The sequence below is a fragment of the Opisthorchis viverrini genome (genome assembly GCF_000715545.1).
Source record: "Opisthorchis viverrini unplaced genomic scaffold opera_v5_147, whole genome shotgun sequence".
Lineage (NCBI taxonomy): Eukaryota > Metazoa > Platyhelminthes > Trematoda > Opisthorchiida > Opisthorchiidae > Opisthorchis > Opisthorchis viverrini.
This window is the reverse complement of record NW_008751803.1, coordinates 202,699-229,689: the sequence shown is the minus strand read 5'-3', so window position 1 is coordinate 229,689 and position 26,991 is coordinate 202,699. Positions and strand designations below refer to the sequence as shown.

General features: G+C 43.7%; 2 protein-coding genes across 2 annotated transcripts in view; both read left to right on the top strand.

The window, feature by feature from the left end:
• Positions 1 to 1,833: 1,833 nt before the first annotated feature.
• Positions 1,834 to 21,217, top strand: T265_06790 (hypothetical protein; the record flags this gene model as incomplete). The annotated part of the gene is made up of 6 exons (XM_009172155.1): positions 1,834 to 1,900; positions 3,918 to 3,946; positions 11,229 to 11,322; positions 12,660 to 12,749; positions 17,890 to 17,969; positions 21,020 to 21,217. 6 exons carry the CDS (start codon positions 1,834 to 1,836, stop codon positions 21,215 to 21,217), a joined length of 558 nt encoding a protein of 185 aa, XP_009170419.1.
• Positions 21,218 to 23,038: 1,821 nt separating this feature from the next.
• T265_06789 (hypothetical protein) overlaps positions 23,039 to 26,991 on the top strand; it is a gene marked incomplete at both ends in the record, with an annotated part of 34,811 nt that continues 30,858 nt past the window's right edge. The window contains one exon of the mRNA XM_009172154.1: positions 23,039 to 23,197. Within this exon, the coding sequence (XP_009170418.1) occupies positions 23,039 to 23,197 (159 nt within the window). The remainder of the gene's footprint in view (positions 23,198 to 26,991) is intronic.

Here is a 26,991-nt window from a genome sequence, read left to right as displayed (position 1 = left end):
TGTGAGAATTAAGTTTCTGACGTATATCGGTATGACCAGACGAACTAGAAATCCAGAATTCAGCGCAGCGCAACATCCAGCACTTATGTATTCGAATTTGCGAATATGTACAGCATATAGAATACCAAAACACGAGAATAATGAATACAAGAATGAATAGAATATAAGTCATGTTCATCACAGTCTAATTACCAGAGCACTAACACAATGAAGGACTGAACAATCGATATTATTGTTTCCCAAAGTCGTGAAGATCGCAATACACGGAACCTGAGTATAGCATACAAGCTGACCAGTGGCCATTTCGTAGTATATTTGGGGTAGTTAGCAGGTTGATGTGATGAGGGAAACCAATGGGCGCCAAAAACGTAAAAGTCTTGACAATCCCACTGAGCCGGAGGAACTGTTTAAAATTTTAGAAATAAGCGCACCACGGATTGACTTCTAAAAGAAGTTTAGAGGTTCATATCGTTTTCCCCTAAGAGAAAATTGAATGTGTCCGAGATTTGTGTTCCTGATTACCTGTGGAGTTTAATGGTGCATAGGGTCCACGGAGCACATGGCGAACACCATGTAATTCACTAGAGGTTTCTGTATCCCCAATTATGGTTATTATGATGATTATTATGCGCCCTCAGTCCCTGCCTCTTGTCATTTTCAATGCTTTTGTCAAAGGCCGCAAGCTGATGCGCAGCTCCTCAATAATTTCAGTGGGTTCAACAGATATAGAAATGAAAAGTATTGGATTATATGGGTAAGCGTGAACTTAGGCAACTAGTAGGGAGTTGAGCTAATGTGACTAAGCTTTCGAGGAGGATGGCGGCCTGGCAAACACGCGGCTATCTCGAATGAAGAAAAGCTGTTCCTCCAAACGCCTCTGGAAAAGTACTTTTGGATTCCCACCTTATATTGAGGGAAAGAACTCTGGAAACATCAAAGTTTCGTCGTTTGTGCACGATTCACTACGGCAGTTTGGCAGCTGCAAACAACCCCAGTGACTGAAGGTCTACGCTGATAATGACAATGGTGCTCATTCCCATTTGATAAGAGGCACACGGTCAGGCATTATTATAATGGTACAGCAAGAAAAAACTCACGACTGATGTCAGTTGTGGGCACCGATGATTGCGGGGAAACAGGATAGTCATACAGATTGTGGGCATTATCCCACGCAGATACGGTCATGCCTAAACTGTCGCGATCAAAATGCGGCCGAGGGTGAGGGTACAGAAACAATTATTGGGTTTTTTTCTTATTTTTGGGGAAACTATCAAGTTTGATCAAGATCAAAACATTTTTACTTGAAGATTGTGGACAAAAACACAAAGAAGTGCAAACCTTAGGCATCCCGCCTGGCGCGTCAGAAACTGCAAATTGCTGGAAATAAGAAACCAGAGCGATTAATCCGGTGGGACGGTAATATTTCAGTTATCCGGCGATCAATTTTTACCAAAGCTGTAAACCATTGCTGAGGGGTGCGTCTTGGAAATACTGCGCTATTTTGAAAAAAAACATTTGCGAATGGAAGGAAACCTTTCACGCCAAAGTGCAGCATTTTGTCCCGTATCTGCTGAGACCAGAAATCACCCTAATCTGCCATCATTTTTTTCGTGACTTGTAATAATTATTCTCCTTTCCAAATTTTCAACGCACATATGACTGTAGGCTTGGTGCGCCACAACTGCAGAAGTGGATTCCCACGCGTTTGTTAAGGATTTGGTGGATGTACCCCTTTCATCCTTCGCGGCGTTTGGAAAAGCATTAAATGACTAAACGACGGATAACTATGTGGCATTTGTGCGTTCATACAACCAACGCCGTTTTCCATTACAAATGGGTGTACTACGAATGCAACATACGGCCTGCAAGACACGGAAATTCGAGGAGTCCGAAGAAGCTAGTAAGTATAGCGTGTTTTCTGATGAAAAACATTCGGCGAAGCACAAGCTGCTTAGTGCGATTTTGTTGAAGAAGACATGGAAGCACTCTCGCAGTCACTCTTTGTTATCTTGAACACAACCATAAAGTTTCCAAGTGTTTTACGATTGGATTTTGGTAAATCGACGGTTAACCGAAAGAGTTCGGGCGCCAGCAGGGCCCTGCTGAATGATTGAACGTCGTCGTGTGAAATGAGGCCGTTTTTGCTGATGAAATCAAAAAAGATCCTTAACACTCGGGGCACGCACAATCAGCGCCAAATGTATCGGCCAGTTGCGTCGAACGGGAGCTTTGTGGTTACCTTCTGTTGTGACAGATGATATGCTTCGGTCCTCGTGAAACTTTAGAAGAGCGGACGCATTATTTTGGTACATTCACGGGAAGTTCAGTAAAGCCAGATGTACTTCTCCAGGTGACTGCAGCTAATGTTGTTTTGACACCTTCCAGATGTAATAAATGTCGACAGAACGCACGCAACAAGTCGTTCTGTGTAAGCTTTCTAAAGCACCCAATATTTGGAATGCGGATACAAGCTGTATTCCTTCGTCACAACGGTCATGGGCGCCGGGCGTCCGGTGGCATATAACTTCATCGAGAGCAAACAGCTTGCCCCTATAGATGGGAATGTTTAGCTCCTTCAGAAACCTGATGATGGGGCAGTATCAAGTTAAAGCGGTGGTGCTCGATGACCTTGAAGATTCGCTCACTTAAACAAATCGCCAATTAGATAATTTGCATAATAATTCATTATGCACCATGAAGTGGGAACCCTAAAAATGTCATAGCTTTTGAGAAATCAGTTCCATCGTGCGAATAGTGAGAGGCTTCTTGAGGCTACGTGGCCCTGTACAGTTGGGTTTATGGTTTGAGAAAAGGCAGGTGAGCTGAGCGGAGTGGAAGGATTCGCAATACTGGTATACGGCAGCTGGGAAACCAGGAGCATGGTGTACATCGAAGCTGCGTAGACACCCTGGCAATACCGTTGGAGCAAAATGGGCGTAAAGAATCCCTGGGAACGTGAGTTGTTTCCAACACACATGTTAAAACGCGTCCCTTAAAGAAAATGCTTGACTTCGTAGCGGGCACAAAACGTGAGCCCGCCAAGATGGTTGAGTCCGGTCGAAACTTTAGACTAATTAGTAAGAACTCGCCAAAGGGGTGGTCTGGGCCAGAGAAAGAGCTTTCCATGGTTGCATGTAAAGGGAAATGTGGGCAATGGACGCGATCGAGGGTAGGGGAACAATTGTGGATACACTATGATACCGGATATGGCAGAGCTGAACCAGCCTTCGACGTATGCGCAACTTGCTGGCGAGGGACTCCATTCCACATGGATGGGTGTTTAGCAGAGTGCATCATATTTTTGGCAAGCAGGAAGTTTAAACGAAATGTATTGCTGCCTTTTGAACATATTGTAATTGATGGGTTGGTTGTAAGACGACGAGCCTAAAACTGTGCTGCTGAAATAGGTATTTTGAGGGAATTATTCATAAAAGCCCAGAGTGCAAGGAATTCCATTCCGATGCCACTCAGAGAGTGTTTATTCCCGGTTCAAAGAAGTGCAGGAGACCGAATGGCGCGCAGGACAATCACTTTCAGAATGTGCAGTGGAAGATCGAGGGTACATAGAAAAAATTTTGTGCACGTAGAACAAAGCACGGTCGTGGAGTTATGTGAATGAGAATCTCGAAGTTACTGGACAAGTGAATGTGAATACCGAAAAGTAGTCCAAAACAACAGACAGGTGAAATGATTCAGTCACCGGTTGGAAGTTGTTTCTTTGGGAGAATTTGGAAAACATTTGGACCATCAGCCGCTAAAATGATCTCAAATTAGTTTTATTACTGTCAAAGCCACATTTCACGCCGCCAACACCTACAGCATGTGAGAAGCAATGACTAACGGATGATCATTTTCGAACAAATTTGTGGATTCTAACCACGCGCTTGTCCGAGGTCCCCTTCCTCTTTATTTTCCAGGATATCGTAAGGTGGAAACAAACAGCATAGTAAGTAGTAGACCGCCAGAGCCATCCATACTTTCAGTTGCCTCACTGTCAGGTTTGAATTTTTGCTTCAGCGAGGTCCACGAATCTTTGCACCATACCGCGAAGTGTGCCCGTGGCATGGTACTGCTAGGTCCGCTGAATAACTGGATTTCAGGCAAATCGATGACTGAGGAGGTTCCATTTGGTCCCGAACAAGGGCTCCGATAATTAGAGAAGTTAAGCATGTGCAGTATTTTTCTGAAATACGGAGCGCCTCTGTCTGTGGTGCAGTGGTCCCTAGGCGACGTGTTTAGCGGGGCCCCTTCCTCTCAGTACGCCAACAATCAAAACTTCAAGTGTCAACCAGCTCTGATGAGTGAGTGACTTGATTTTAATGTGGCAGACGATGTCTTTGGTCCCGGCCAAGTTTCACTAGTTTGGTCAGGGGAAACTGTGGGGACATACTTCGCCACAGCGCAGTAGGTCGCTCTGTCGTGATGTTTGCCGCTTGACGAAATGTTCATAGAATACATGCAATTAACTGGCTTTGGCAAATCCTTCTAAAGGAGCTAACCCATGGCAAATGGATGTGTCTTCCACCTTTCTAACAACGGACTGTTTAGAAACTGAGCGTCTTTTCTTGTGGGCCGGGAATGGAAAATGATTAGTTCATTTCTATTGGTAAATGCTTCGGCGTGTTCAGTAGATAATGGGAAAGCAGCATCATGTGAATAGTTTTGCTTTGGATAAATTGACGGCATAAATAGGATTTCTAGGGTTTTTGTTCGGCTGTAATTTGCACCTATATCTGTGAAGCTGTTAACAAGCGTTTCCTTATCACACAACTTCCGTGTATTTTGATTTTAGGCACTCTCCGCCGACAGTCAATACATATTCCAACGTTTAGCTCATCGAGACGGTGCCGAACGATAGGCTTTCATCATTCCACAATAGTAGCATGCAGATTCCGCCACAACTTTGGAATACTGCGCCACAGGGGTCCACAACTTCCTCACTTCACGGCCCACTTGCTGGGTAGCTCGCAAACGGCCTATCCATGCACAACCCGGGGGAAAACTTTGGAGTTGTGAGCAACCTGCTGTTTTGGGAACGACACTAGATGCTCAGATGTGGGTACACTTTCCGACGGTCTCGGGCGTGCCATACAAAAGGTGCACCGATGCGGCGTGGTGCTTCGAAAACATCGTAACCTTTGCAAAATCATTTTTTGCCGGATACCGATGGGTGTTCAAATATATCAGTTATTGCCTAAAAGTCTAACGACAGCATAAATATCAGGTAAATCCTGGCTCAACAGAATGTGTAGTGATCAGGATGAACATTCGTGCACACCTGGTTGTCGTAAAAACAAGTAAGGTCCTTTTATATTTTCGACGGAAACTCAGTAACCCCTTTTTGATAGTTTTGTGAATTTGAAACCAATGAGAATTACATATCTTCGAATTGTTTTAGGATATCTGTCAGGATTTTAGCTACCTAATGTGGTGGAAAAATCTTATGAATTACCAGTGGTATCGTAGTAACGCGTTCCTAAAGATCTTCGCGGCCCACACTGATGTAGTTAGATTACATCTTAAGTTTGCAGGTGGCACCCCCATAAATAACTCACCGTTAACGTTAGGCACATCCTGACTTCAGCCTAGCTCCACTTCACTGGTGATGACGTACCGCCAAGCGCGGTTGGACAGGTGTTGTTGAACATTCAAGTAATCACTTGTGCTCCTGACGATGATTGTCGTCCATCTATTTGCCTTTGTGATCATGGTATTGCCTGCATTTATTAGCGGCCGTTTATGCGTCAGTTGGAGCACATGACTTTTAGGCCATCAGCGCTGCCAACAGCCAAAGTGTCAGTTTCATCGATTCCGCCGATGGAATTTTTGAAACATAGTCAGTGCTAGGATTTGTTCTCCTTGATCTTTCGTCCATCCTGATCCCTGCAACTTCCGACCGGTGCTTGAGACTTTGCCAAACTTTCCACCGTTCAAAGATGTCCTTCATTGGTACACTCGCAGCGGACGTAAGCTGCTTTGCTTGATTTCTAACACAAACCCGAGCACAAGCACTCGGGTATTTTTGTGTTTCTGAAACTAGCTAGGTTTTACGCGCATTTCCATGTTTCTGAGTTTTTATAAGTTGCTAAGTTACCAGTCTGTGTTAACCAGTCCTAGAACTAAACAAAAGCAATGACCGTCCTGTATTCCTTGGTGATGGTCGTTCTGTTGGAATTACGAGCTCCTGAAATATCTGTCAGATGACAGAGCTAATGAAAAGCCTATAGATATCCATTTCAAGTACTTTATTGGTAACGGAAGACGTTTTCTTCACCCCTTTTTTGAGGTATCTCACTGGCTATTCAGGTGGCTTCGGATTAAAACCAACAATTGATCGAAATCCGCCAACGACTTACCAGCTCTTCCATTCTTTTGAGAACGTGGCCAGCTCAATAAGTCAACAGTCTAATGGATGTTCAAAGATTACACTCGTGATATTTGTACTTCGTATGAACGAGACATTGTGGCGTTTTGTACCTTTATTCTACTTCCATTATAACCCTACGTATTTCGCCAGCTGCATAATCGTTTTTTGTTTGAATACGAAAAACTACAAAAAACTACAAACGTGGTCACGTGCTTCGACTCTCTCTTCTGGTTTCGCTCGCGCTTGCAGCGGTTATTCGCGAGTCTCATGTACTAACTCTGGTATCAAAACATTTTAGACCATCCTCGGAACCTATTATATGTGGGAACTGTTCAGAAGAGACCCCCGAACCACCATAATTGGACTACTGTTTATTCGCTGACCTGGGTCAACGACGAACTATTTTTAAGAGAACAATCTTTAGTGAGTCTGTTCCATCTGACCTCTTTATTATTGCCACACACTCCTGATAAACTAACTTATTGGGTATCCAGACCACCACAACATTCAGGAGCTAATTGCCAAGTGGGGCCGTGACTAATTAAGTCAATAATGAATGCTGTTTGACAATTTACAGTGAAACTATATATAAATATAAATTACCTTGTAGAGAAAACCACTCAGAAGGTTGCTGAAAACTCTTCCCGGCCCACTACCGGCTTTCCCTTCTTGGGGCTCATCAACAGCTAGGCGCAGCCCACGAGTTTTCGTCAACCTCATGCTTTACTTGAACCTCACTTTACACGATGACTTCTGATCGAAGGATTTCGCCACAAGCTGCGATTCACATTTGTCGCATTTCACCCCAGTTCACTTAAGAAAGGCTGATCGGCACATCATTGGGCGGTCACTGACCGCAGCAGCTCCGCAGTTCCAGCTGACTACCCTGATGGAGGTTTTGATGCCATTTGATGGTATTGGTAGGCTTCGTCCTAGATATATTGAACGAAATTAAACAAAATTATCTAGTATTACTAGACAATTAAGTAGAGGTGTTTGAGACAACAGCTATTTGACATGGTGAGCGACTAGGAACATTAACTCCCTCTCGGACTGCGTTGCTCCTATGATACCTCGCATGTAACACAAACCAGCTATTTTTAGCCCCGATATTTCATTACACTTATGTTCCATATAAACGCCAAATTGTAAGAAACTATTAAACTACCTCCATTTGAAAACTGCGCTGACGTTAACGAGAGATTTAACTGATATTCTCCAGCTGAATGTTTTGCAAAATGGCCGCCACAAATTTCAGTGACACATTATTTGAGATATGGAAGTACACTACCTTGATGACACACTACATAAAGAGCCCCAAGGAGGGCAACTCAGGCTGTGGGTTGTCAAAGATTTTTCGGCAAACTAGTGAGTAGTGTGCCCAATAAAGATGAATCTATCTTCTTATACTGAATTGCATCGGGTGGCGGATTACTGTGTAAGGACTGCAAAGCAAATGGTGCGGTCTCTTTTGCTTGTGTGCTGGCCAGCGGACACTTATCACTAGTTTGTAATGAGGGTCACTGAGAAGGTCATGTCTAGACCAACACTCGGGATGCCGTTCCATTTTGAGCACTTGTGAGCAATCGTCACCATAGTAGAATGCCAAATGCAGTGAGTTGTCACGTGGCTTGTGACAGTGACGATAGGTTTGAGTCATTCTGGCTTCATTTTTTGAAGACATTCTGGTTACAATAACTGGCTGTTCGGATATGTGCTTTGGAAAAATCCCAAGTCCCTGCTGATCTGCAGGAAACTTTCGGTATGGTATACGTGAAGTCTTAACCCTATGAAATTGAAAAAAGAAACCTGCTGATTTCTCTAAACATATGTCTACAGCACATGCCAGATAGAAATATCCAGTGCGTGACACTCCGTATTGGATCTTGGAACGCAAATTTTGTTAGCTAATTTTCCTGCAAAACAAAAGTTTAGTCCTATAACCCAGGTTATTTTTACATCTTTTAACGATGAAGCAACACGCGTAAGGGATTTTAGAGAGTTCTCAGCAGTGTACTTGAATACCATCATGTAGGAATTCAAACCCGGGTCGTCGAAAGTTGGTCCTTGATGTTAACTACTAAGCTACCCACCTTTAATGGATTGTGCTTTTGTTATATGTGTGAAAGAAATCTTAGCTGAAGTCCTTTGAAAACAGCTTGTGAAGAAGGACCACCATGAGGGAAACTCTTACATCAGGTGTGACAAACGCTCTAGACAGGTCTTCGCATTCCAATATTATGGAGTATTTTGTAGTTGATAGTATGAAGCAACTTAAAATCTTTCCACTGGGATTTATTTCCATGAGTACAACCAATTATTGTTGAAAAGTGGAGGAGAACTTCATTCCCACTGGAAGTTATCAGCGGTCGGCATCTCCTGAAACTCCGGGGAGTTTAGAATCCTTACCCTCTCCCAGGGCTGTCAATGACCCGGGCAAAGACGGCTGATCAGCAGTGCGACAAACTCACACTTAGTAAATCACTCGCTCGATCACGGAATCCACATCACTTGGTTACGTCCTGACTGGCTAGTCCAGTGACGACTTCTCCGATGGAGTCCTTAACCCACTTGTGAAGTTGTTCTTACCTCAAGCTACTTGTTGGTTGTTAGTAGCGTGATAAGATTTGGAAATTCTCATCACACCTATGTCAGGCTCTCAAAGCACCGTTTCACAATTGGCTGATATAGGTCCACTTGTGGAGTGGATTCACGCTCTCACTGCCTGTTACACCATTTACGATAATCCACCATGGCAAGTCACCATGATCACAAATACTTATTCTTGAAAGAACCTGACCATCAGCTTTTCCATAAAATCTTAGAAAGCTACAAGCCCACCTTCAGGTTTTCAATGGGCGCAAAATTGTGCTCGGCAAGCAGTGGGCAGTAGACCAACTTTTCTGCTTCACTGGATTACCTGCACTCTAGAGATTAGGAACTACTTCGTTAACTCGGAAGGCACTGGCTCCAATTCAGTAGGGTTGAACTGACCTTGACGTGCTTGTTCTGTTACCGTTAGCTTTGTGGTTCACCTTCCAAAGCCATTAAGTAACGAAAAGTCCCTCAACCGTGATAGATGCAATAAAATCAAATAACTCCACTTTTCACATGTACGCATATGTACGCATATGTACGCATATGTACGCACGAACTATAAACTGTGAACAACCTACAGTAGTTCTGCGTTTGTCAAATTTCCACTCGTTCATGTATGCCCGCGTATGACAGGGAATGCTGAACATCTGCAACTGTCTGTTCGAGAGGATTTCGACACCCGACCAGTCTCTAGGACAACATAAGCTTAAAAGCTTCATAAACGAGAGATTCAGCTGCGTTCCAGATGAGTCTCCTGTCAAAACCGAAGTGCTCAGCAAGTGAGCACATATCGCCAAATTCAAGTAGAATATAAGGTTGACGGAAACTCGGGGACTGCGCCTGCCTTATGAGACTCAAGAAGGGTGAGACCGATCGTTGGTTATCGAAGAGTTTTCAGCGACCTCACGAGGAGTGTATTGCGTCTATACAACATAGTCTTCTTCAAATAACCAAAACAAATGTTGCACTGATGTGAAACAGTCCTTTTAGATTAACGTGTTCATGAACTTCAGCACCGCGAACTCAGTCGTCCAACCTATCCACACATGGTTATGCAGTAATATGTACTGGGTTGTAGAGATTTGTAATGCTTTTTGTGGAAATTGCTAATCTATTTTTGGTGTATCCAACCTTTAAGTGGCTTTATCAAAAACTCTTCAATGAACTAGAACTATAGGTTTGTGACGAATCACATGGTCTGTAAAAGGATCTATGCCTTCTATTGTCCAGTTAACCACTTGTAAACCAGTCGTAAAGCGATTGTATATAAGGTACCAGCGGACGTAGCCGTAACAAAATTTAATAAACCTGTGAACTCTCCCAGACAGCCATCACTGGAGTGTACAACCAAACCCAATCTTGTGACTAATCATTGGTCCACGTAACATGCACAATTTCTCTCAAGTTGACGAAAATGTGCCAGAACCCATCGTCTGTTTGAAGCTGAGCATAGGCGAAGATTCATACGTCTTCAGGTTGGTTCAGTAAAGAAACATATGAAAATAATCGCTACATTTTTCAACCCAGCGATTGCCGTCATCCCGGATGCAATGTACGATGAGGACCTATGTCAATGTGCAACACTATTGGTACTTATCCAACGGACACAAAGCGGAGCTCTCACCACATATGCAACGATGACTTTGGAATTGACATTGCAGCAAGTGTGCTGGAAAAAGGGGCTTAATGGATTTTTGGAGAAACTCTCGTGAATAAATGGGAATTCGAGTTTGAGGCACACTCAAGGTGACACACATTTTACTTATCTTGTCAAGAATTTGTTTCTTTTTTTGGGAGATTTCCAAAATACTGGTTATGCTTTGGACCGTACTCGTGCCCTGGAGAGATGTCTTTGATTAGTCTGCACTTCAGCTACCCACGGGAAACTTTGTTGTCGCCCGTCCTTCACTATGGTATGACCAACGACATTGACGTTATGTTGCAGTGTAGAGCTGATCCTTAGCTACGTTGTCACGGATAAATCATAGAGAGGAGGAGCGTTCGGTTTCTGCTTTAGTGTAACAATCCTACGTCTGTCCTTTATGTGCGCCGCAACTTTTCAACCGAGGCACAATTTTTACATTCCGTTATTGGTGAACGAGGACTACGAATTCATGGCAACATATGGAATTTCTCAACACACACGAACTCCATTGTAATGATTGATAAATCAGCCGCCGCCTGTTGTTTACATATGCAACGTTGTCACAGTTGACTTATTCGCAGTCGGCAGATTTTATTCACATTTCTTCTTTTATTACAGGCTGTTACACCGTCAGCTGGGTACACGAAGCACACTCAGTCGCTCATTGTTATCGTGATGCTCCCCACACACACGTGGTTACGGACAACAATTCGTTAGTCAGTTTTTGCAGATTTTGGGGCTAAACCTTCTGGTCCGTCTATCCTTTCAGGAAATCACTACCGCCACTTCCACAAACATGAGGTCACTGACCGCTAGTCACTAGACATTTTGATGCTTGCATATCTCTTCTGTGGTGAACAACGGGAGTGTCTTCAATGACCGTCTGATTACACAATTAATCTTATTGTGTTAGTGCACTGGCCTTCTTCAGCCTGCAATCTAATGATCATCCTAATATGGTCTAATCTTAAGGAACTGGGTTTCAGTGGGTGTCATCCGTAGGCCCGCTGCAACGTAGACCTGCCACAAAGACAAGATCGAGCATTAGGTCCAATCCTGAAAAGAGTCGAGATTCCCACTGTGGCCAAAGGGGATCTTTTACAGATAAGCCCCGCCCAAAAATCAACCACCGCCAACCAAAAAAGTTCAGAAAAAAGAGGATGTGAAATTTAAACTTTTCGTTTTTATTGAAGAGGGTCAAATTGAGATATATCATTGAAAATTTGCTTGAAAAGGTTCGTTTTTCGGTACCTTTGTCTCCACATTGACGTTTATTCTGCATCTTGTAGACGTGCCAGAGAGATTCGCTGGTTTGTGTGTGAGCTCCAGTCGTTGGATCGACAAAGTTTTCGGTATGATTAACCGTTTCATGAGTATAATTCATGTCAATGGTCGTTTCAATTCCTTGGTATGATGCCCACATATCGGAGATGATGATTTAGCCGGGAACGATGCAGGCCTGGATTGTGTCCATCAAAGTGGCCGCAGTTCGATCTGGCACTGCATTCATGAACACCTCTCTAGTCTTCCGGCAGATCCCTTCGAAAATTCACTGCTGAGGAAGGACTCGCCCTGCGTGGTTTTTACGGCAAGATATTACCGTTTCATCGATCTCGACGTGTAGACCTGGGCCGCCAATGACTGTTGGAGTCTACAAAAGCCGCCAGACGCAAACTTCGCGAAGAAAGTTCTTCCAGTCAACAGCGGTCGTGTGGCTAATAGATAATTCCTCTGAGCGGAATTCATTTTTCGCCAAATTTTTGGACCAGTAATAAATGAATAGAGTTACCGTCCTGAACTCCATCCTAGACCGCTCCAACTAAGCTCCCTTTCGAAGACTGATTTCTTGCCGACATTGTCGGGCATTACACCTCATCATTAGTAAGCATATGTTACCTTTAAATTATTGCCTAATCGGCTGGCTGACAAGCGCTCGTGAGTACATTTGTGATTGGATAAAAGTGACACGAGCTAAAACCCATTTGGATGGATGGATGATGTGGGCACCTGAATGGCAGAACATCTTTTGTACCCATTGTTCGCTTTCAGGCTATCTTACCGAAACCGACCAGTGGCTAGCACTTTTGTCCGCAGATCTCATTCCTATGCTCCGGTATAAAAGTCTTCCACCGTTCAGACGTTCGTTGGTCTAACCAATTTTGTTTGACAAATTTGCAATAGATCTTTGCTGGATGTAAGCCAGCTCATACTGTGCATCGAACGACCTCCTGTTTCTAGATCTTCAAAATCAACGATGGAACAGATTGTTGTTTTTTCCGAACGGCACGTAGTTCCTCTTTGTAAAGTACCACGCAGCTTTTTTTTCTGCTAAAACCCACATACTCATCGAACCAAAGAAGGGCTTTGAGTATCGATCAGTGAATTTTGTGGTCACCCGATAACACTGCTGTGTGTAGGACCATATGTCCCAGGTTTACACGAAAAGTGTTTTGAGTATGCACGAACTACTTTGAACCCTTTTGTCGTAGAACACACAAAATCTAATTAAATTTGATGAATGTCCATTGCTAATCGCCGCAAGAGCTATACCAATAACCATCAGACAGTATGCATTCGGCAGCTTTCCGAAGTACTTATCTCTCAGGCGTTCCTTCAAAAAGACTCTGAGATGGAACAGGAGTGTAATTACCGGTTAGGTCCAGCACTGTGTTGTCGTTCCACTTTAAGACGTTGTATGCGGAGGGTATCGCGTCGATGGAGGAGGCGTAGCTCAGTTCGAGTGTAGAGACTCGTGCTGGTCATTTTTTAACTAATTCACCAAAACAGGAGGACGAGGTTGTTAAAAGGTCCTCGTTGACCAAGAACACTAACCCTAACCATAGTTTGGTTTGCTCATACTGATTACGGTGTCTGGCTGCACACAGTGTAATTATGTACATCCAGGAAGTGCACGGTTATGTTGATCTCCGAAGCACTTGTTGAAAGGTCAAGCCTAGACAAGTCGGTCTGCACTGGACTGGATTCGCAATGACGAGCCGTGATCACAGGTTTACTTCTTCGGCATACACCTAGCCATTGCATTGCACCTAGACATTCTTATGTGTTCCGAGGGGTTCAACTGCATCGAGGTGATTCGTAGCAGCCGACCGCTACACGAGAATAGTTTGTTAAGCGGATTGACAAACGAGTCACATGTACAGCGCGTTCCATCAAGAATGCCTACAGCTAACCAGAGGCATTTCCGGTGAAAAAGCCCTCTGAACAGATCACAAGAAATGGATGGACAGTTCAGGCATACAATTCGACTGATTCCTCGTTGTTTTCCAATAAACGAGCCTCTAAAGTCCCTAGAATGTGACTACTGTGACGAGACTAGAGTGCTTAAGCCTTTTACGGAGCGTTGTCTCCGTTTTCTTTTTAAATGTTGTCCCAGTGCACCGCGTCCGCCAACTATGAAATGCGCATTCCAGCAATAACCCGATTTTTCAGACTGAGCTTTACGTTGGACTTTACTACCCGCATTGACGGGATGCGGGTCAATACAAGTCATCGTATTTTTACAACAAACAGCAGGACCCAGCGGTGTGTGATAGTCCTGGACTTGCATCGATAAGCTTATCTTTTGTGTAGCGGTTTAAAAAAAAATACCGGAACCCACTTCATTGAATAGCCTCAACTACACCTCTTGTTACCGTGTGGTGAGTCGGCAATTCAAACACACTAGCTCATGCAACGGTTGATACAGATTTGCATGAAGAGGTCGATCGATTGTCCCAAATCTCGTACGTGGCGGATGTGCGCTTGTGTGTGATATGACCAGAAAAATGGCTTTTGAGTCTTGGTTACTAACTACGGAGAGAATCATCCTTCTATATTGATTGAGCGCTCTGTTTCTGAGACTTGTGTTGGTTCCTGTTAATAATACGCGGTAGAATTCGTTTCCCATGCTTCACTTAGTTCGTCATGAGGATTAAATTGAAGTATTTTGCAAACGGCTGCTAATGTCACGCTGTACAATGGAGGGGGCGTTACTACTGTGCCCTGAGGTCAACACCACTCGTGGTCGATTGTTTCTTGGTGATTCATCTAATAAGCCGTAAGTGTTATCATTAGTCACGGTTAGACTGATCGGAGCAACGGCATTTGAAGTGAAACAATTGCTTCTTATCCGTTTAATTACGGATTATTGGTATTGAGTGCGCATAAAGCATCTTTGTGTTTCATTTTCTCTCAGTAACTGATACTAATCACTATTTAAGGCCATTTGGAAGCCTATCTTATTTCTGAGGCTTTCATACACTCGTCATGAGAATTTGATTGGAGGTATTCGATAAATCATTTGGTACGAAAATTTCTGTGCAACAGTTATACGAATTTTGATTGATTTTGATTCATCTCTGAACTTGAACTGGCCTACGAAACATCCGGTCCCACAATTCTGTCTGACATTGACATCACTTACCTGATTCCGTGACCCATTGACCCATCCCTAGTCCAACCCCCTTCCTTTGATTTCTATTTCTCTAAAGTGTATGTAGCCCGATCTTAACCTTTTCCACGTTATTCCTGCTACCATATAAAATTGTGATGTATTAGCCAAGAGGAACAATCACAGAAAACAAGCTTTTTCGCTACCTTCTTCGTTCTCATGACTACCACGGGTATATTCAGTCACTTGAGACACCTCCTTCTCATTTAATGAATACTACTTATTTATTTAGCTGAGTTTATTCATGTTTTGGGTTTACCCAGCATCTCGCGTTCTGCTGGGTTCAACTCCTTCAAAGCTTTCAACCATTTGAAATAATCTGAAAATCCTGCCACACAGTTTGGTATGCCCGCAAAGGGTGAATTGCTGTTAAATAACTGCATGGAAACAGCCGTGCTTGCAGACGAGCAAGTTGCTGTGGTAGTTTAGGGATCTTTCCACGAATCAGTTAGACTGGAGCCATTTTTGTGATTTTTGACGCTTGTGGCGCCTGTCTGACCTGAGTTTCTGTTTCAAGGATGGAGTACATACTGTGACAGTGCGATTCATGCCGCTTGTGGACCAGAAACATGGGTTGTACTTGCAGAAGATGTTAGAAAACCCTCAATGCCTGACCATAGGTGTCTCCTAACAATCGACTGAGCCGGGTTACGCAAGAATGGACGAATCAGGCCTCACAGGATGCACTGCCTACAACGTATTTCCTGTGTCTTAGGGTTGTCTACCTTTTGCCCAGTTGTGTGCTTAATGTAAACGACCGGGAGATGGTTGATGTATGACCTACCAACGAATTATGAGAACACTAATGAGTTGACTTAGTAGGATGTACAGTTTCCGACTTCAATGCCTAGCTCGCCCGTTTCATACTGCAATTCAGCCCCAATGCTGAGGTCAACACACTCCCGGTAAGTGGTTTTTATCAGATAAAATGAACTGAAATGAACTGAATGTTCTAAGAGCCTTTACTATTCGCGAAAATCATTCTACAAGCAAATAAAGAGATGATCCAAATTCACTCATTTGAAAATTACCTGGTTGATAATGCAGAGTCGAATGAATCTTCCATTCACAGCATTCTACAACTAAGTGTGCCATACGATAATCGTCTCCTGTTTCATTTATCACAATATTGGAGATACCGAAATAGATTCGCTTGACTTAACGTACAGTTTATAAGGTTACTGAAAAACTGTGGACAGTTCACAACCGGCACTGCCCATCTTGGAGCTCATCAGATAGCATGTTTTTTGTCGAGAAATTAGTCTTTCAAGAATATGGTGCCAACTGAAAAATAAGACGGCCCTTCATAAAGGGAACTACTCACAAGGTTGCTGAAAGCTGTTCGACGGACTTTATCTGCCCTATTCAGCTGAATCTCAAGAACTTGACACTTTGCATACCACCGCCCACTTATGGTGCAATAATTCAATATGGTCGTTGGCTCGTTAGCTGAACTGGGCAATTCGATTGCAACGTCTCATCGCCAATCGGGGTGACATCATCAGTGCGTTATTGGGGAGCGTAGTGGTGCGTAGCGGTGGGTTACGCTACCTGAGCTACCAACATTTTCCTCTATGAAAATAATTCAGTATGCTCGCAAGCTTTTGGAACGTCACCTTAACCTAAGGACATGTGTCTCAGGTTGGAGAACAGGAGGTGGGTAGTGGTATCGCAGGTAACCAAAAGTTTCTAGACTGGGCATCAGGAGAAACCCCAATGGTCCATTACCCCATGATGTGTTGTATCAGCGAATACGCTGGCCACCTTGTTCAGCTGAAGGATGCATTGGAAGTTGTCGGTTACCCCATGATTTTTTGTATCAGCGAACACGCTGGTCACCTTGTTCAGCTGAAGGATGCATTGGAAGTATCATTTGCGTCACGTGTTACTTAAGAGACAAGCGACTCCGTATACCAGTCCAAGAAAGGTTTCATGTTCGTTTATCAAACTAAATAATATACCTTACTTTTTTTCATTACTGTTCTGAAGGGCCTTAGGTGGACATCCGGTAAACGCTTAGCAGTAGTACTTTGGAAAAATAGGTTATTTTTTTCGCAATACGGAGGAAACTCGATGTGGAGGAGAAACAAATAAAGGTAGTTTCAGATACAGAGTGGCTCGATAAAGCCATTGATTTTGTCCGACTTCGCAGTGTGACCATCAAACGGATCTCTGTGTGGTGAGTTTCACGCCACTGTGTTTCAAGTGAATATTCTAAACACAAAATAGAAAAGTAGGTGAGCTTGAAAGCACCAAAGACTGGAGGTGATGAAATTCAGGTGTAAAATCAGTCCACCATACGGACGGATGGCATGGTGGAGAGGAAAATGATGAATGATCCGAAGAGTGAGATTGCTCAGGTAACCCGTTGGTTAACACCCTTCTTTTTCAATGCGGGTACTCAAATCCCCGCGTATGTGAATTTATTCATACTGACCGCTTTCAAAGTTTGTTGCATCAATAAGATCACAAAAATACCTTTCCGATATTATTTATTCCCCAGAGGGTTGTGGTTTGCCTTAGCACAAAGGAATTCGTCCTTTGGTAGAGTTGTTGTGTACCCAGATCTGTTAATAAGCTCTAACCGCGGATGGAATCGTTGCTGGGTCACTGTATCTGACTTGGAAACAACTTAGCTTGCACTAGCATAGAAGTAGTCACACACGCTAGAGTTGACGACGAATAGTAACACTACTTGTAGTGTAGTTGGACGAGGTAGGAGTTCAGTCCATTCTTTTATTGGCAGTATGCCGCTAGCATAGTACAAGTAAAAAAAAATGCAAGGCGTGCAAATTTAGTGGCCATTGAATCTTCTAATCTAATGTGTAGCCAGCGAACCAGCCACTTTTAGGACACTGGCCAACATTAAAGTGTTGGCGTGTCTGCTTGCTTCATGCCACCCGATGAAGGTAAGTCAAATTCTAACTTGTTTAAGCTACAGAAATTGTCATTTCAGGCTTATGCTTCGAAATGCGTCAGGTGCATTTGACCCCGTTTTGTTTCCATCGCTTCTGTCTTGGTGTACATAAACGCGGTATTTTTGTACTTGCTTTTGTCAGGCAGCTGACGGATGGTTAATCATGACTTAGGTCGACTACTGAACATGATTTGGTCTTGTGGTCACCGCGGTCAGAAAATTAATACTGTTCAAACGGATGGGGTGGCAGTGGGAGGGGGTGGTGGGGGTAACAGAATCACGTGGCTAGTTGTCAACCTGACGACCTAGTGGAGAGACCACGCATCAGCGCGTGGCGATCAATATTACCCAGAGAGTGCTGGAGTGCATACATACACCTCAATGGTCGAGATGACTAGCTACTTTCATACAGGGGTGGAACGATGTCGCACGCTTGAAAGCATGTGAATCAGTCGTCTCACGAGAAGCAAATTGTGCTTCTACCAAGAGGGAAGATAGCGGTAGTGCACCTGGCCTAACCCGGAATGCTGTTAAACTGAGTGGCTACTTGTTACTATGCCCATCTTAAGAATCCTTGCTGAGGTAAACTGTATGAGCAGGGTACAAGTCTCTCCTCTAACATGTTCTCCACATCTAAGTTGTCGAATAGAGGTCCCAGCAGAAAGCTGGGACCAAGCTGGGAACAAGCTAAGTGGCTTCCGATCAGAGACAAAGTGCAACACGAACAAGCATTGAACTTGTATTGGCTGGATGCACTACAAAATCAACCTCGTGTTCTTTTAAGCCTTATTACCACTAAGGCTCAGTATCATTGTTTTTCTGCTCTAACCGTTTGTTGAATTTGAAAGGAAGTTAACTTAATAAGACGAAAATGCACATTTACTTGCGTAAGGGTAAGCAAATAAATTTTGTCGTTCACAAAAGTCATGGATCCTTGAGTCATTCAAAGTTCACTTACAAATTTTGCCTCAGTCCAAGTGGTTGTGACTTCCACTCCAGAAACGGTCTTACCTACTCGCTCGTCAGGTTATCAATCCGTCGAAATAACGAATCAGTATTCTCAATTTTACTATTACACAAGATTACTGCGCATTCAACTCTCAGAGAAGGTAGAACTTAAAATGGTACCAGGGTATAAAAGTACTTTCCCCAAACTTTCAAATGTAATCCATAGTCTGTGAGTTTCAGTGTACTTGGATGGGAAATCAACCGAATGGAATGAACCGAATGCGTCCACTCTGCCAGAGGTAGGCTACGCCCTTCTTCTGGAATGAACCGAGTGTGGTCAACTATGTCAGAGTCAGGCTACATCGTACTTTATAAAGAGGCCTCTAAAAGCCCGACTGTTGTATTATTCTATTATTTTTACTCGGAATGGGTGCAAGTCATTGAGCAGTTTCTAAACCGCGAAATAGGTACATGACTCGTAAAAATTAACGGACACAATTGGCGCCTCAGAGAATCTGCATGGCGGAACGGTTATTGACCGAAAATAACCCAAGTACCGACTGGAATGACTGATTTGTCTTTGGCCAAGTAACCATCACCGTGAATTACCAACCTCCACATGAACCTTTTGGTCCACGTACAGACAGGATAGGTATGCACTATATCACCGTGTCAATATATCATTATACCAATATACACATGATAAAAGCCACTGGGCAATACACAAATATCGTTTCGCAGTTCGAAGTTTCATTTAGTTGCTGGCCACAGTGAATTAAATTATATAGATGCACAATCTTCCGGTCGCTGTATTCGGTTTTTCTAAGAAATATAACCTTATTCCTTTTGGCAGGAGACAATGAGTTCTTCTGACTGGCCGCATTGGAATAGTGGGTGATATGATCTGCGTTCACATGTTCCGGACGATCAGTGCTCGTTTTGCGGCTTGTTTCGAATGAATGAAAATGAGGCTTTTCGCTTACTTTAGCGAACTCACTCGGAGATAAATCTCTCAGCCACTTGTTGGTCTGTTGCCCGTTTCTACCTGGATGCTACTCCATAGACGTAAAGCGTTTCAACTCGAATACTACCGGGTTGTGCTACCACGGGAAATTTCTTGCGCAGAAGGAAATATATTCCCAACAATTTATTCTATCTTGCATTCGTTGCCAGCAGTATTTTGTTCAGATTCCGATTGTTGCCAAGTGAACAGCTTCGATGAAGCATCTTATCGATGAATCCAGGTTGTAGGTTTGTGCCCTCAGTTGTTCGTATCTTGGTCACCATCACCGATGTCAACATATCGTAGATAAGAAATTCAGATGAATTCCAGTCTCTCGTCAACACCAACCTAAGTTGCACATGTGTGCTCATTGCAACACATGTGTAATTCGTTGTATAGTTAGGATAAAAGACAATGGACGTTCATGGACCAGGTCACTTTGATGAACCCCAAGAAGGAGGAAACCGGCAGTGGACGTCCGGAGTTTCCACTTACTTTATGAGTAGTGGCCAGGGGGGTTTCAATTATTTGCGTTTTAACGGAGTAACAGTAATTGCCATGCCGTGTAGTCGAATGAAGTAGACGCGTTGATGTTGCCTCAAAAGGGAAACGAACCCTTCACCAGTTCTTTGAGAATTTGGACAACTCCTGATGCTGAGTAAGTCAGGACCAGAGCTATTTCTCCATCACAACAAATTCAGAGGTAAGTAGCAGATTTGATGGGAGAGCAGGCTGTGAACGCAAGGGTGGTTTGAGTGTGGATCCACTCCAAGTTGAGAGTAGCGGATGACAATGCGTTGCCACATATCACGTTGTGACGTACCACCAGAAATTCTGTCTCTGTTTCAGTCGGGAGAGTGAAGTCCGTGCAGGAATTCGATAGTTCTCAAATGTTCTTTTCTTAGTTTATTCATTCGTGGTGATTGTTTTTTTATCGGTTTTGGGTTGATTGATGCACGTTAACCAATTAAACTGATCCCTGTTCCTCAAGTCAATGTGATAAACGTCAATTGCCAAGCAGGACTATTGTTCACGCACATCATGTCACAACACTGCATTATTTGCTTTTAGAATCACCCTGTTTCTTCTAGTTTCTTATACAACATGGGGAAATTCGGCTAAGTGAATGGCTGAAACCTGAACAAACGTGGACTCAGTCTTTGAATCGGACTCTGCTCAATCGGGTTGTCGTGAACAAAGTGTTCAGGAAGAAGCATGAAGTGACAGTGAAATCGCCTTTAGTGGCTGATCAAAACAAGCAGCTGGTAAAGGGATTTTTCGCTAAATAAATCTAGTAAATCCTTTTGTTTTCCAACTCGCATGCTGTGTGATGCAAAAGTATACGCTTCTGAACGGCCTGAGGGCCAGTCGTAACTTGTGAACAGTGACTTATAAACTACTGGCAAACCCTACGAATTGGAGGCCAAGTTGTCAGCCATCAATTTGGGCAAAACTTACAAACTAGCACAGCCTGGATCCAGATCACAGGGTCCAAAGACGCAGGATTCAGCAATCTCGTGGCTTTTGAGAAAAAGACCGCTAAGTGCCGCGGTAGCTCGAGTACTGTAAACGTAAAAATAGCAACGCGCAGCCGGCGCAGGGATTGCAAGTACGGTGAAAAGAAAGCTGAAAAAGAAGCTGAACAGGTGTATGGGTGCTTACAACAACTGTTATGCACTGTAGAGTGGGTGAAACAGGGAAAGAAGGGGAAGAATCTTCGAATGAATCCGAAATAAATGGTGTCATGAGTAGTCCAAAACCATGGATCAAGGGAGGTGACCTGAATTGTCAGAAAAACCACACTCAGTTGGCGCTGACTAGATTAAAGGGCCCTACACCCAATAAGAACCTCCAGTTCTTATAGGACCACTGTGTTTTGGTCCCACGAACTTTATCATTAGACTGTTGCAACCGAAACATTTCGATCACCATACTTCTTAATAAGGACCACTTTTTCACAAGTCGGAAAATGCATTCAACTTTTGGCTACGTAGTTGACACCTATTTAACTATGATTTGGCGGGATATTTAAGAGATAAGTTCAGCTCTACTGAATTCAAACGCACGCACTACTGATACCATCTAAGTAGTTTGGCGACTGGGCTTTGCGTATGAATATGTGATCCTTTTTCTGGTGTGCAGTACGCCACACCGTGCAATGCATCATGAAGCGCAGGTCTAACAGTGGCTGGTCCACCTTTGCTAGCCAACTCTGAAATCACTGCAAAGTATTACGATCTCAGTCATTCGATAAAAGCTCACTTGTCTTTCCGGTTTTTTGTACTATCCCATCTTGGGTGCTAGGATGTTAATATCTCCCGAAGATGAAATAAATATGCCCAGAACAGACCACTTTGACAAGGTCTCAAGGTTGACCCCGGTTAAAGGATCACTGTGACGCATCTAAACAGAATCGAGCATTCGGAATTCCGTTGTCACTGAAGCAGATCTTTCCGGAATTTACTCAGTACCATTTACCGCATGTGTCAGACAACGTGACTATCACATACTTCCTATCATGGCGTGATATAGCCAGCCTAAATGTGTTGTTTGAGTTCCATAGAATGGAGGGATGTATAAACCGAAATCAAAGGTCATTCATCGGTTCCTTTACTTACATATCATCCACACGAAGTTGTCGCTTGCCGCTGGTCTTCTCCTGGAATGGATTGTTGCGAAAGTAGGAGAACGACCCGTGATTCAACACTGCTTGGCTGGAACACTGTGGGTGGACAGAAGCTACCTCGAGAAAAAAGTCTCACAAACTATTTGGCTTGGTCCTTTGTTGAAGAAATGGCAAGTATTCCCATCAAATTCCTACCCAAGAACTTGTCCCATATAAATGGAGTTTCTACAATAGCAGCGGCTGCCCAGAACTTGCATATTTGACTGCTTCGATTGATGTGGTGCCCCAAAGCGGACACTCATCAATCTGGCATGCCCCTTATCTCGCTACCAGGTTGTCTACGTACGCTAGTTTCACCACAGGTATCCAAAATGATCGGAAAAACACAGGACAAAGTCCCGTTGATCCATGTTGTGAATCTTTGGGGCAGTTTTCCACCACTCGATAGGAGTTCATGACTGAGCTGGATATCCGTTTACCAACAATGACTCAAGCAACTGTGGGCTCACGACTTGGGCAACATAACCCAACATCAGTTGTTATCCAAATGACATTGAAGGGATGTCGGTTTGAGCTGCTGCGAATCATTGTTTTTCTGGGAACGCATCTGTCACAGATCATCTCTTCTCCGGCATCCATAAAGGTATGTGTGAGTTGCATGGGAGCTGGTTCAAAATAGAAGAGATATCTCGAATATCGTGCCAACTGAATCATGAGGCAACCTGTGTGCAGCACATTCAGTTGTTGAATATCATAACGAAAGATTTAGTTGAGTCTCTCGTGAAAACCAAATTGATTTGCAAATGAGTGTGTTTCTCGAAAACAGTCCAATTTAGGTTCAAGTAGCAAATAAGTTTGACGGAAACTCGAGGACTGCGCCTACCTGATGAGCCCCAAGAAGGGCGAAACCGGTCGTGGGCTGTCGAAGAGTTTTCAGCAACCTTGTGAGTAGTTTCCTTTAAAAAGAGAATTTTCATTTTGATGGACAAATGTCACGTCTACAGGATCAGCGACTAGCTTGGAGGGCAAAGATGACTAAGCCATCCCTTCTAACCTTGTGAGAGTTTCCTTTAAAAAGAGAATTTTCATTTTGATGGACAAATGTCACGTCTACAGGATCAGCGACTAGCTTGGAGGGCAAAGATGACTAAGCCATCCCTTCTATCGCATGAAATGAAAGCTTTCAAGCTTTTCATGAGATGAACAAAGGCCAGTCTCGCAAAGAGCCCAGGCACTGGCTGATCACAAGAAAGAAACTATACATGCATTCGAACTCTGTTATGTTCTCAGGAGAGAAAACTGATTCATACACCTCCCGGCAAAATAAACAATGCACCTGGAGCCATTGTCCGGTGACCTGCATGTGTTATCGATAGCTTGCACACAAGAGGTCAACAATATGGAATTGAGGGCGTGTCAAGGTATTAATCTAGTCAAGAATGCCAGCTGAAACATTTTCAGAGCGCACACCCACAAGCTCAGTTGTGGTCTTGCTGTCTACACATACCTGTGAAAGAAGCAAGCCCACTGAGGAGGCAAACACGAAGACGAACAGACTGCACACGGGCAGCGCGCACACAAATTGGTTGTGCTTGTGAGCGTCCCCGCCTTTGCACACGAATGAGCATACGAAAGTAGCCACCCCCATCAGCTGCACACCATGCACATGGCACGCGCACGCACGTGGCATAATCGCGCCGCAGTGGTCCTATCTTATTAGGTCTCAAGCGACAACTTGTGAATGCCGTCTGAGACCAAGCTACCATTGTAGACTGACACACACACATGTGCGCATACGGAATAAGTCAATCACTGAGACATCATTGATCTATTCTCGGAGAGCAATGGTGCGCCAGACCACCACACTATAAAAGCAGGACCACGCACGCAGCAACCTGAACTGAGCCACACCTGTGTGCACAGATGTGAGCTCTTTTCCAACCATCGGTTTAGCTGACAACCTATGGTTTTGGCGGAATGTTCAGCAACCGAAAACCTGCGCTTTCTTTGGCGTCGCTTGTCTCAGAACAACGGATAATGGCATGATCTGGCTGCCCTTCAGTGAGTAGACTGATGTCTTTCCTTTGGTGTCAGTTTATTTTAAACGTACCCGCGTTTATGCTTTTGGACACCTTGTGATGCTCTGCTCACTATCTTTCTGAGTTTGACATCAAAACTCTCTATGTTAATGTTATCATTCACCAGGTGCCTTTCCACACATATCTCGTGTAAAGTATAGTGTTTTTATCCATATATTTGCATGTCCGAACACCAACCAAGGCCAACTACATATCAAGACTGTACAAAGTATATCTTACTGTATTAATGCGAAAGCATGACTACGTTACCATGTTGGTATTTTTAATTAATGCTGTGTTCTGCGTAATATTTCACCCCAAAACCAAGTTCCTGAGTACATCACGGCTGTGAAATTCTGTACAAAGTGTGCCTTTGATTATTCGTACTAATGTCATGTGCGTGTGAGTACATTTTATCCTTGTATTGTAAGTTTACCGCGTGTGTTTGCCGATTCTGTGGTTCTCCAGAATTACTGCACGATAAAGTCTTTCCATGAAACATGTGTATTTCTTTTAACTTGGGCAGAGTACAATTAGGCAAGGGATCACGAAAATGAAATAGCGTTTGCACACCACGAAGCTCAGAGTTTGTATGGTCCAACATGCCGATGTAGCATCTGTTAGGAGTAAATCAGAGTTCGATTGCTTCAGGTTTTGGTTGGCAAGGTAGCGCGTTGGATGGTGAGAAAAACTCATATGGGCGTTAAAACGTCTTTTTTTTCCGAGACCGCTCTTAATAGGACAGTTGGTCTGTTGGTCCAGAACAAGGCTTCATAATGGATTCTTTGAAACGCCCTGGTCAATGTGCGAGCCCGGTATAACGGAAACATCCACACAAAACCCATTTCTGTTCAGCGGAGCGAAGTGTATCTAAGTATCTATAAGATCCTGAGTGCTGATGGATATTAGCTACTCCGTTTGCAATCTGTGCCAGTTTCACACAAAATCTGTTGCGTTCAGCGCTGGAATCTACGGTTTCCTAACCCCTCTATACTATCCTAGGTTACTCTGTACCTACAGTCCGATTATTCTTCTTGATAATTTTTCTTAGTCGGTCTAACCAGAATCATGTGAACCCCAGTTACAATTCTACCCGGGATCCACTGAAATTACCGTCCAACACCGATAACATCAAGATGGAAGCACTGCAGAGGCAGCTGAGTTTATGGAGCATAAGCCGTCATAGTTTGACTGATCAAGCGAGGAAAAGCCTAGGACCACCAAGGGCTGGGACCAGAAGAGTTGTAATACCTTAGCGTTTGTTGGGTAGTCCGGTGACTTACAAGAAGGGTTCAAAACGCCAAGGGGATTAATGACGGAACCGGCACAGCAGAACCCAATAGTGACTCCGATTGTTGACATCGGTGGAGAACGCAGACCGGAATTGCTTTTGTTTGTAATAGGTTTCGAGGATAGTCCATGATGTAGTTGGATCGTATTCCCTAGGGCTGGTAACTCTTTCTTCGACCAAGGTGTCTACCGAGTTTGGTATTGCCCAACCTTACCTGAAAGTATCCGTATTTTGGGGAGAAAACGTCGTCGAAGCTTGTGGATACTAAGCATGTGGGGTTGGAGTGACAGACAGCATCAGATGCAATGTGTGCGCGAGATGAGGTTAAATCCACCACCACTTTCCAGGCTTCTTGTCGGTGTATCGAGTTTCCAAACAACCATTTTCCGTCACCGGCCGGGGCTAACTGGGGGGGGGGAGGCTAACTGTTAGAATGGGAGCAGTAAAATAGAGCAGGTTCGACAATATTTGGGTAATGAATTCTACTTATTCATATTTTTGCAGTGAAAACATGTGGAAGGTTTTAGTTCCCAAGAGCGTTGTATTTGACAGGATGTCCGGCCTTATATAAGATCTACTGACGCACCGCTAGAGAACACGAAGAAGTCCCACAGTAGAACAAAACTCGCCGGTGGTGGTATACCTTAGTTTGTTGTAGATGATCTCAAGTACGCTAGCCTAGGGTACAGTAGGGTTACAGTAGGTAGAGGGTGAATGCAAACCTGACCTACAAGACGTAACAATGATTAAAACGGGCAGAAATGTCAGAGTAAATGGGTATCACTGAAATGGGAATGTTGGAAGCCAACATCCTTTAGTTCCCTTTGAGAAAACTTTTCCCAAGAGCTTCGAAGGAAAAATGTAAACGCAGAGCTTGGTGAGTTACAGACCAAAGTACAGGTAGAGAATCCAAACAGAGAAACTGGATCCCCAACCAATTTCCTTTTAAATCATTTTCAAACCCTCTTTAAATCTCTAAAGGTAAAACGTCATAACATCTCGCGCGAGAAGTGTGTGATCCAACGACCTGGATTCAAAGAGCCCACAATATACGATTTCGAAGCTATA